The sequence below is a fragment of the Sinohyriopsis cumingii genome, chromosome 10 (genome assembly GCF_028554795.1).
Source record: "Sinohyriopsis cumingii isolate HCF-2022 chromosome 10, ASM2855479v2, whole genome shotgun sequence".
Taxonomy (NCBI): Eukaryota; Metazoa; Mollusca; class Bivalvia; order Unionida; family Unionidae; genus Sinohyriopsis; species Sinohyriopsis cumingii.
Window position 1 is genome coordinate 22,157,032 of NC_142970.1, and position 12,978 is coordinate 22,170,009.

General features: G+C 33.5%; 1 protein-coding gene across 1 annotated transcript in view; it reads left to right on the forward strand.

Annotated features, from left to right (window-relative positions):
* The window catches only part of LOC149789707 (uncharacterized), a 59,533-nt gene that overhangs the window by 32,721 nt on the left and 13,834 nt on the right, over nucleotides 1-12,978 (forward strand). Inside the window, exons 3-4 of the mRNA XM_089973100.1 lie at nucleotides 1,978-2,757; nucleotides 6,592-6,680. Of these exons, the coding sequence (XP_089829226.1) occupies nucleotides 1,978-2,757; nucleotides 6,592-6,680 (869 nt within the window). The remainder of the gene's footprint in view (nucleotides 1-1,977; nucleotides 2,758-6,591; nucleotides 6,681-12,978) is intronic.

The following is a 12,978-nucleotide window of genomic DNA, read 5'->3' on the forward strand; positions in this document are numbered from 1 at the left end:
CTCAATACTTGAAAGCTTATTTTTGTTGTATATTATATTTTCCTAATTTACGAATAAATGCAATCTTTAAAACATAAACTTGTGTATAATCCGTTTTCCGTTATGTTTGACATCGTTATTGTTCCCAGAGAGTGATGTAGTGGGCGGAGTTTGTGTAATATGGTTAAAGACACGCGCGCCTTCTAAACTCGATACTCAAACTCTGCCAGAATAAATAGCTACCACTGTTATGACCCATGTCTCATGTAAACTTTAGTACATCGTGCTTCGCGGATTTGTAAATAAGTACGTTTCTCCATGTTGCATGTTTCCGCCAGCAATCTTTTCAGTGCAGACGTCATACTCCAAGGCAGGCAGCCCAGTGTAAGAAAATGCAGCAAAGTAAATGAATGAAGACGTTTCTTAACACCAACTTTATTGAAATACTCAGAGTAGTACATGCATATAGGGTAACGAATAAATGTTGAATATGTCAGGGAAATGTTAGAGAATTATTATTTAATTTAGTTTATCCTACTCCCTTTTCTTTCTCAGTTTCTGTAAGTCAAGCGCTAATATTGTTGAACAATTTTTCCATGTATGAAGGAAATCTCATTAACCAGGATTAAATTATTCATACTTTCACAGACAAATTAAACGCACAGATCTTTTTCCTTGCAATTAAAAAAAAAAACAAGTATAAAATTTATGTTGCGATCCCGTAATAGTCAAAGGCCGTCGAAGCGACCTTAATTTTGTAAATGTATTGTTTAAAATTCAATCAAAATTATTATTTTTACTTTAGCAGCCGATATGACAGATTTATAAAAAAAATCCACCCATTATAACCAACATCCAGTATTCTGTCTTTGCAAAACAGGTAGTCTTCTCGTGCATTTTATCATTTTGATTCCAATCCAAACTCCCTTTTTTGTGATGATGTCCCTTTTCTGTGCACAATGACTACGTGGATGACAACATTTTCCATATACTTTTCAAGCAATGGCCCAGGAGATAAGTTACTAAATGTAAGGATGTACCCCAGATACAATTTTGATTGCATATATTAATTTGGCTTTTCATACCTAACAAGCGTGTATTTAGTTGTAAAACCAGGGATCATACTGTTTTCGATGTTATGACACAGGGGCAAGGCTGGACCCTGTCATAAAATGATTATTGTAGCGTGGTGATCTTAATACCTTCCTGGTTATGACACAGGTTATAATATGTTCTTCCATGTTTGGAGGGCGTGGGTAGGTAGGATATTAAGTCGCCGAGGCAAAGTAAGTTACATGTCTCAGTTTGTCATTCCATGCATATTAAATAGATGTATGGTTATTGGATGATTTCAGGTTAAGTGCCTTGAGTTTAGGAAATGTATAATTATTTGTTGTATGTATTTAATACAACATCTTCTTCAAATGATAGAGAGGTAATAGCAGTTTGCACACATAACCTGTTAACACTATATTTTTTGGTATCATCAATTTACTAAAATGCTCCACAGAACTATGATAGTGTGATTACTAGGTCTGTGTGATGTCTGCTGTCAATCTCTCTTGTAATGATAATAAAATGATGACGCCATTACAACAATTCTAATGGTCAGTTATTTGGTATTTAAATTATACATGTGTAGTATTTTTGTGTAGATGTATGTCAACGATTATATTATGCATTATTTTAATGTTTATATCACATAAATATAAATATTATTTTAGTATTTTAATATAAATATACACATGCAAATTGAGTAAACATACGAACACCGCGACCATTGCCATGTTTTGACAGTTAAATTTAGAACAATATAATAAGTATGATACATTTAACAGGAATTAATTTTTAAAGTCATAAATATAATTAATTATAATTAATGTATCAGTCTTTTCACACTTCAGATGTACAAGTCATTTCATGTTCTAATGTAATTATATGTGTTTAATTGTTTGTTTGCAGATGTGTATTCATGTGTATATCACTTTATTTCCACAGCTGATAAGTTCCCCTTCTACTGCTCTATTGTCGTCTGCCAGGACAAGATAGTCGTCCTAAACGACAAGACGGGTAAAGTCCAGATCCATCGACTCCATGATGGAACATTCCTGGCATCGTCAGACAGACTGGAGTCAGAACCACGTGACATCTGTCTGATGGACGCCATGACAATCTGTGTCCTTCACAGAGACGGTCTGCTAAAAATGATGTCCATTGGTTTTACAGACATGTCACATGATATTGAAACGACCAGGACTTTACCTATACAGGGATTATTGGATAGATATTATGGTGTTGTCAGATTGAATGACAGCCTTGTTGTCACTGGGGTTAAACAGGGCACGACGTACTGGTGTGTTGTGTCACTTGACGACGGACATGTTGACACAATTCACCAGATTTGTCAAGGGGACGGATGGAGTAGTGTGACAACAAGAGACAACATAATTTACATCTCGTCTAATGCTGGAGTTAAATCCGCTATAACTGGTGTATATGGATTTGACATTTTGAATCCCAGTCAATGTAAATATACATACAAACATCAACGTCTACAAAGGCCAACATCAATCGTTATAAATGAAGACGGGGATATTTTCGTATGTAATGGATTCCTTGATTTCTGTATCCATCAACTTACAGCTTCATGTCAACTTGTCGCCATTTTCACAGAAGGAATTCCACGGCGTCTCCTTACGATGTTCTGGGACAATGGACATCTGTATGGCACATGCATTGGGAGTAGGAACATTACTGTTTTCCGTCAAGGGTATCAAGGTAATTCGTTTTTCTTATATTTTTCATTGACATAACAAACTTTTAATGACGTCATCAATAAAATTATAAACTTCATGTATTGACAATTCTCAAAGAATTAATTTTAAATTTAGAAAACAAAATGTCAACATGACAGTTTCGTCACGCGTAGTTGTCATGTTGAAATGAAGTCACATATAAATAAAACAGTAATTTGTTGTTATAAAATTTGTAATATGTTCTCTTTAATATTGTTAAGTAATTTACATTTATGTGTACTATTTATTAATAATATATTCATTTATATCTAAATAAAAATAACAATTCCTATAAACACAATTTATCAACAAGTAAAGGACGACTATATCTTGTACTGAGTTTATCCACCAGGTGTTGCTTTCATTCCAAGCGCGTGCCATACAGTCTGGTTTAATCTGGATCGTATACCAAAAAAATTTTTTTTTTGCCAGGTCTACAAATGTTCCCATTCTTAAACAATGAATTTATATTGATACACTTTTTGTGATTGCAAATTTATGCCACAATATAACAGTCAATAAAACAAATCATACAAAATAAAAATGAAATAACGTCAATCAGAGGTATGTTATCGGTTACATAAAATGATTTTTGAAACCAAAGGAAAGATATAGAAACAGACAGATGCGTCAACAATATCCCATTTTCAGCAAAAAACTTCCAATATTTGCAATACACATATCATGATATAATTCCAGATACACATTATTTTCCTTACTAGTACGGCCTAATATTTACGTGGACGAGTGCATGATTTGCCAGACAGTTGTGCAAATTTTCATCGTTTTAGACAAATAATTGCTTTTATATTCGTAACATTAGGAATTCTGTACCTTTTACTAACAAATGGTGTTAGAAATTATAGGAATATACACAAGACAACCCTGCTAGAGCCCAACGATATCCAGGACTGATAGTTTTCTTTTCCCCTCCCCCGTTTCTATTTATTGAAATCTGTAGTTGGGTATATAAGGAAATCGTCCATGAATTTTGAACTTTTACATCTTATTACATTTTGTATCAAATAATTTATATCTGTGTGCATCGGAAATTGTGAAATACTAGTTGATACTTTACAAATGTCACATTACTTAAGGAAAATTAAATCTTTTAGCTTTAAAAAATGCATTATATGTTTATAAGTTATTTAGCTTTATGATGCAAACCATGGTTGTTTAATTTTCAAAAAGAACAAGAATAAATTTTATCAAGCTGAATGCAAGCTATTTTTTAAACCCCATTACAGAATTACCAAATAATTTTGCAGTGGGGTAGTCAAAAAAAAAAATTATGAAGAAAATTAGAGAAGGAAGAAAAAATATTTACCCTACTCACGTTTTACAGATCTGTTTTGCTGACTTATGTTTGAAAAGGTGGTGAATATTTTTTTAAAAATAAAATAAACCGAGTTAAATGAAATAAATTAAGTCTGATTTCTATGTTATTAAGTTGATTTTTGTGAACTAATTGGATTGAGCCCGGTGGTCTCGATGTCTTCTTGAGCAAGACACTCAAGCTATTTCAAGAAACATACACGCTCACACGCACACACACACACACATGCACACATACACATTCACACACACATACACACATACACATGCACACAAACACATTTCAGTAGGTCAGATATTAAGTCATGCTATTGAGGAAAATCATCTATGTACATGATATGCACAAGATAACAGTGCTGGAGCTCATTGGCGTCAGTCAGGTTAAATATTTTAAATTGATGCATCATATTAGTAATTTGTGGGAATTTTCTATGACGTTTTGCTCTTGGTTTCTTTAAAATATGTTTATTTAATTAAATCAGTAGAGAAGAGTAAGTACTGTACTATCCCTCCAACCAGAGAACTATCATACAATTTTGGAGTAGGGGGTGGGAGAAAAGTTATGAAGGAAAAAGAAGAAAGAAAAAAATATCCACCCACCCAGTTATATAGATTTTATTTACTGATGTATTAAGTTTGAAAATGTGAGGAATAATTTTATGAAAATAAAACATAATTAAATGAAATATTGTACAATTAAGTCTGCCTGTTGTTAGGTTGATTTGTATTGCATGTAATTGTGACTGAGCTCAGTTACCTCATATCTTGTTGAGCAAGACATTCAAGCTATTTCAAGACACCCCCACCCCACATACATGGTGATTGTGAGATGCTTTCATTACTTTACAGGCTGAACAAGAATGAACATTCCTATCTGGAGTTCCTACAAATACTTTGGCCAGAAGAGCCCCTATCCCTCCTGTGAAAATCAAATTGTTCCCAGATATATTTTATTGTAATCTTGTTTAGTACAGATTTTATTAAATACCTCATTCGAAATTCAGTATCTTGGTGGTATTGCTAATAAGATGGGACAGTTTTTATTTTGCTGTAGGAATTCACAAAGCTTTAGAAGTACTAATGAGAGATAACACAAAACAACCCAGCATTGAAGAGACATCCATAGAGATTGGACATGGAAATATAAGTACTTCATTCATGCATTTATTATAGTTTACCACACTGTGTATTGGTAGGTCACATCCAATATGACACATATCAGAATACAGAATGTATGAATTGTGACATGAATTGTTGATACAGATTAAGACTATTAAAGCCTTTTTACTTTTAAATCAGGGTGTATTCTACATTAGATCTAAAACGTTAGGGGGAGATGTAAATTCCCTCACTATTTAAAAGTGGAGGAGGCATTTTATACATATCAGAGGTTGTAAATGAAGACATACAGGTGAAGCTCGAAAATAATGTCCTTGTATTTCATTTAGTCAATGTGTTTTTGTGCATATTTTTACTGCAGCCTACTGGTATATTCATACATCAGACGATTTTATGGGAGGACCCATTTTTCATCATCTGATTCTCTTCGTAAACTTCATAGAGAATTACCATGAAAATGTACTGACACATCCATGCCAAAATATAGTCGATCTTAAATGAAACTATTTGACAGTTGGATATCCAACATTGCTACCACAATGGCCTCCTTGAAATTCTCAAACCCCAACAAAATATTGTAAAACAAAGTTAGATTTTCATTAAGCTGATTTTTGTGAATTGCGATTGAGCCCGGAGTAGAAAATTGAAATTTGTGCACAAAATTAGCAATATTTCTGCAGTTTTTATATGACATTTTTCTTTCTTTTTTAGTAATTAAATCTGAAACGGAGTATAAATGGATATATTGGGAAGTCATAGTCTTTTTTAAAACTATATCAACCTAGTTACAAATATACTTTTTGTACTCTCCCCACCCCAAAGCTGAGAACAATCACATAATTTTCCAGTGGGGTGGTGGAAAAAAGTTGCAAGCGATAAGGAAGAAAGAAAAGAATATCTACCACTTTCAATAAATTTTACTTATTGACTTCAGTTTGAAAACGTGAGGAATAATTTTATGAAAATAAAACAAACATACTTAAATGAAATATTGTAAGGTTAAGTCCGACTGCTATTAATTTGGCCTTTTATTACATGTAATCGGGGTTGAGCCCAGTAGCCTTAAATCTTATTGGGCAAGACATTCAAGCTATTCTAAGGCACCACCACCCCACCCCAGTCACCGTGGTCATTCTGAGATGCTTTCAGTACTTAGCAGGTTGAACAAGAAAGAACAGTCTTATCTGGAATTTCCTAAAATACTTTTGGCCAGAAAGGCACCTGCTGTATTATGAAAATTGAATTGTTCCCGGATATACTGTACTGTAACCTTTAGTTTGTACAGATTTTAATAAATACCTAATTCGCATTCAATATTTTGCTGTATTGCCAATTAGCTGGGACAAATTTTATTTTGCTGCAGGAAGTCATAAAGCTTCAGAAGTCCTAGTGATCGATGAAAAAAGACATCCTGCCATTGAGGAGACAGCCATACAGAAAGGACTGGGACATGTAAGTGCTTCATACATGCGTTTCATATAGTTTACCACACTGTACTGGTAACTAGCTTCCAATATGACTCTATCTCAATACAGAACTTCTGAAGTGTGATATGCCTAGATGTTACACCTTTATTACTATTCAGGCATTTTTACTTTTAAATTGGGGTCTATTCTATATTAGAACTGAAAAGTTAGGGGGAGAGGTAATTTCCCTCACTATTTGAAAGTCAGGGAATATTTGATAAAAATAACACAGGTTGCAAATGAAGAGAAAGTTGGAGCTTGAAATTAATGACCGTGCTTGAATTTCATTTGGTCAATTTTTGGTGAGATTTTTTATAGCAGTCTACTGGTATATTTATAGACCATAAGATTTTATTAGATGGCCCTTTTTCCATCATCCGATGCTATTCCTAAACTTCATAGAGAATTGCCATGAAAATTTACTGACACATTCATGCCAAGATATAGTAGATCTTAGCGATAGGAATCAGACAGAACTTTACAACTGATAATCAGTTCCACTTAACCAGCTGGTAATCGCTTATAATTGGTTACTAACAGCAAATTTAAATTTTTGTTTGTTATACAGTTATACTGTTGATAAAGAGTTCCAGATGTTAATAAATGTACAGGAGTAAACTCTTTTAATTACACGTTTACTTTAATCTGATAATACTATTACATTTTTGTTCCATTTCGTGTTAGTTTTGTTCTACAACTTTGTTAAATGAATGCAACTTGTTATGGCAGAACAATCATATGTAACTAAAATAATATAGCCATCCCCCAAAATCCTGTCATTCATATGTGATGTGTCTATAATTTATAGTATAGAAGGGCATGGTTTGCTTGTTTGTCATTGTTTACAAATACTACAAAGTATTCTACATTTAAACTGTTTTTTTTCTCTCAAAAGTGTTCAAATTATCTCAACAGTTTAACAACTTGATCGTGTAATCATGACACTATGTTCCTAAGCATGAAATTTTGCACCTATGAAATATGCCGGTGCTATATATCTGTAGTTGTAGAGGGAATTAATAATTCAGATCAACATTACTGGCTGGGAGTTTTAGTAGCCTTTGTGATTTACAACTGAAATGAAGTAGTCTCCCTTCACACAATCGATTAGAGTGTGTCTCAATTGATTTATTTATTTAGTTTGCTCAAGCAAGTGATGATCGATTATAACTGATAACCGGAACAACACTAGGTGATCGTAAATAAAAGCATTGCAACTTGATATCCAATGTTGCCACCACAATTGCCATCTTGAAATTCGGAATGGATCATCATGTCAGCATGGGATGTTCACTAAAACACTTGCAATGTCAATTTGGTCTGATATCAAAATGGCATCCAATTAACATGTAGCCATTTTGGCGTTCACCATCTAAATCTTTTTGATACTCCTTCTAAACTGAAAGTTATATGAAATAGTTGTTTTTTCCTCTGATTATTGTCCCACATCATTGATTCTTTTTAATATATGTTTGTGTATGGGTCAAAATGCATTGCCCATTGAAAACTTGGAATTCACATAAACCACATTGGGGTAGCTGCTTACTAATAAGCCTGACAAAATGAAATGGCCTTACATTCTTCCTCAGTGGTAAAAATCAATTGGAAGTTAATTCATCTTCTCAAAAATTACAAGTAAAACTCGTGTTGACAAAATTTGACCTAGTAATGTCTAGTTTTCTTTGTTGGTCAATTGAATCTAGTGGCCTATATATCCATGAAATCAGAGGTCCAATTTTCATGCAATAGCAACAGAAGCCTCATTCCCAATGGTGTTGTACAAAATATCAAAAATATTAAATAAAAGTCATGTTTGTGAAAAACAAAAAGATGACACATGAGTTTCAATATTTATCCCAAGAACAACCACAAACCTGCCGCTCTCACAGCAACTTAGAAAAACTAGATTCATCACACAAAGAGAACATTCCAACACGTCACGTGATACTAACTAGGAAAGATATCCTGCATGGCCATTTTGGTAGAATCTTGACAATCTTCTCGTTACTTCATCTAAGTGAAAAGTGACATATGCATGTGGTTTTATACCAGAAAACTCAATGTAATCTATACTTGGTCCTAAATACATTGGTGCTGATCTGACCCTCAATATGTTGACCATCTTCAAAATCTTGTCATCGTTATCTCTTGTCACTTGTACTTGGTCCAAAAAAAAAACGTGTGCCCTTCTTTCATCCAGTATAGCCCTAATGAAGCAATTGTGAAAATCTCGTTATCGCTACTTATCGTAAACATAAAGTTGTATTGATATATGGTTTTCAAGGGAAGACTTATTATCATATGTAGTTAGTGCAACATGAAAACTAGGTCAAGATGACATCTAATATGGCCACCATGGCTGACATTTTAAATATGTTGCCATTGAAAGGTATTTCAACTTCGAAATTTTTGAAGATGTTTTTTAATGTTTTGCATGTCCCATACAATATTCAATATAAGCATAAGAATATTTTGGTAAAATTTGTTTCAATTATGTAACGCTTAAAGCTGTTGAATAGCATCAGTTAACAAACAATGTAATGTTATGGTTTTATTTCATTTATATATTTATTTATTGGTAATATCAATTGAAGTGCTCTATATTTTACTTGGTTTCGATAAATAAATGAAGTATATTCATGTTGAGACTTCCTGAAGCGTGCTGCTGAGGTGCTAATTTTTGTTAGAATTACTAATAAGACTGTAGTTATTCCTAAAAATCCTTTTTTTAGCTATATATTTCTATTTTAAATTACTACAGGATTATTACCAGTTCTCAAACATAACAATTGTAACAGCTAAACGTCTTTTGAATTTTAAGAGCACTACATGCTTGGAAATGTTGTCACAGACAGACATAGCTTAGGCCCAAATTCTCAGCCATGAGTATATATTCTACTCAAGATTTGATCATCTCTGATTTGGGAAATTACAACAAAAATACTATGAATAATCAAATTTTGAAAGTAATCATCCATTCATTTAGTGGTAAGTAAAGTCTTGAGATAGAAAATTTGAATCGAGTAGATGAGTACATACATACTGTATGGGTGAATGTAACTTTTTGATTTTGTTACGGGATAGCGTTGGACGTTAAAATACCAGTGACTATTCAGTGACTTGCTATGGCTTATTAAATCTCATCTGAGTAAAGGCCCAGTTAAACTTAGACCATTTCTCCAAGAGGTCTCTGATGAAGTAGGGAACCCTTACAATAAGAATGGGACTAGAGATGAAATGCAGAGTCAAATTCAAGTTTCATCGGATTTATTAACATTCACAAACTTGCATAGCATTAAAATGTCTTGACTCAACTATCAGGTTCATCACTTCCAAGTAATAACTCGTTGATTTTATATCACAGTGGTTGTGTGCAAGTGGACACGCACAAGTAAATTAAGTAACAGTTTTTATGATATAAATTGATATTAATATTTATCAATGTCGAAGTTTAATGTTCAGATGTTATATTAAAATTATTGTTTAATGATAGACTTTTTGGAACTTTGGCTAACCTTTCATTAATTTCATATATGTTAATTTCAAACGGTCCCTTGAGAAACACTCATGGCTGTAACAAAATAACTAACAGCGGAAGTACAAAGCCTTGAGAAACACTCGACATCTTTACAATATAACAAATAACTTTAGAAAAGAGCCTTGAGAAACACTAATTTTATATATCTTCAAACCGGCACTTATTACTGTTATTATTATAGTTCCTATTTATATTGAAATGTATTATGCATCATTATTTGAGCAAGATTTTCAAGAAATACTGACTTGACCGTACATAATCCTAAAATTGATGTCTGAATACTATTTAACTGATAAATAGATATTTAAGCTGAAGTTACTGATTTAAATCCTGACAATTAATAAAATATCTATAAAGGTTTTAGTACACAGATGTAGATTTCAAAACTTAGTTTTAGATCTATCCAAAATTTTCTATAAAGTAAACATTATTTTCTTAGCATTTATTCATGTACATATTGTGAAATAACTAGGAATTCTGATTAACGCCAAAATAATAAATACAAGAGTTACCTTTCATTCGTCTACTTCCTTATATGGTATTCGTAGTAAAAATAAATAGTAAAAGATTTTCCCACGCTCTGTCTAAACGTACGGAGGTCTTGACCTGACCCTCGGAAACCCGAACAGGTCCTGGTAGAGACGCTGACAAGCCTTTTGTACCTCCCCCGGAATTCTGCATTGGACATGGGATATTCTGCCGTTCGCTGGGTAGCAGCCACAGGAGAAAATTTTGCTAGCGCGCTTGCAATAGCAACCATACCATGCTACCGGTAGCAACAAAACTACTCCTACATTAAAAAGTGTAATTAAAAACCTATATAATCCAGAGTGTTAGTTAATTGTGCATAAATGATGTATTCCTCAATGGTGAAAATCTGCAGTACAAATTCATTTTTTAGCTTTAAAATGATTGCTGTAGTGCGCGACTCCATGTATATGCAAGATAACGAGGGGAGTATTCCAAATTTGCCAAAATTAGTAACGAGGCTAATACCTAGGACAGTTATACATGCATTTCTGACATACTACCATTGTGAAATGAAAGTGTTAACTGAATGATTTATTATCACATTTATATTGGAATATGAAATATACCCAAGAATCATACCAATCATCATCTGGTATTGAATAACAATGGGTATTTATAAATAAATTCATATTGTCCAACAATGTTGACAACACCCACCCACCATGCTCGGATGTCGTAACCCCATCTACGAAGTACAGGCACTAGTATTAGTATTACCACTTATGCTGCTTTACCACTGAAAGCTGTACGACGAATGAAATTGATTTTTAACTGTTTTAAACAAAAATTCTAATCTAGATTTCCTGCTCATTACAATATATTGACCTATGTTTGGTTAATATGTATGGCCTTATCTTATTTAATCACCACATACATGAACTGACTTCATGATATATGACTTGAACTATATTCATTCCATTGCAATTTGACCATTATCATGTTGATTTTATATTGCATATACATTTGCAGACAAATTTTATTTGACATGAGATTCATAACTCCTTGTTTGTTATTTCTGGAAGCTTTTTAAATGCTTAATGAACACAAATATCTGAAGACATTATAATCTTTACTCGGCCTAATAGCTATAGAATTATAATTTTCACAAAAAGCGGTCATCAAATTGAAGACAGACATGGCATGGTTCGGACAAACAGTTTTGAAAGAAATACTGCAAAATATTTATATACATACGTTTTAAAGAGTGTGACTTGATTTTTGCCTGCCAATAAGATTAACTTGTTGATGCATAAAAAATGTATTCATTTTGCTTTATTAAAAATAAGCGCGTTTTTTATGTTGAATATATAATTGTTTGCACATGTAGTTAGCGGGTTACACAATGCATAATGTAGAGAGGGTTTTGTTTGCAACATATTCATTTTTTAACCATTTTATTCATCCTAAAAAAAAACATGCTAATTCTATGCAATTTACAACACGCTTACCTTTTGCTTTCTTATGCACATGTTGGCTTTTAATCACCCTCTGTTTCATGCTAACCTGCTTTGTAACATAACTACATGGTGAGTGATATCTGTTCCATGTTCCATATAAGCCATTGGCCAGGAAACCTACTACAGGACCTGGCGGTTCGGGTTAGAGGAAGACATGATTGATTTGGTTTGTGGGTTTTAACACTATTTTTCAGTAATTATAGCATATATTTCCTGGCCAGTATATTTGGTGGAGGAATAACAATAAACGCTAACAACAAGCGTGTTCGCACCCTAAATTGACTGAGCCAAAACCAATTCATGTAGAGGTGAAATGTGTGAGTGATCTCTAAAGGTGAGAGCATTAGACCACTCAGCGACCCATGGCTCCAGGAAAGGGGTACAGTGTGGAACAGATTATGTGGCTAAATGGGGTCCCGAGTGGCAGTGTGGTCTAAAGTGCTCACCATGAACTCTGCGTCTGGTAGAGTCATGGGCTCGCCCAATGTGGGTACATGAGAAAGCTTGCCAGTAGCTTGATGGGTATATTAATGTTTCTTCATTGGACAATTGCTGAATTTGATAACTAATCAGATCATTTTCCTTTAAAACCTGGACTGTTTCTTGGCCAATGGAGCCACTTCTGAATGTCCTTAATTCGGAGACGGTTTGGGAGGTTTTATCTGCTGTGCGCTTTCTATCATATCTGTTCTGGTTTATTGGGCATTCGCATTTGAAATGAGATGGAAAACACAAATAAAACGGACCTTATGGCATGA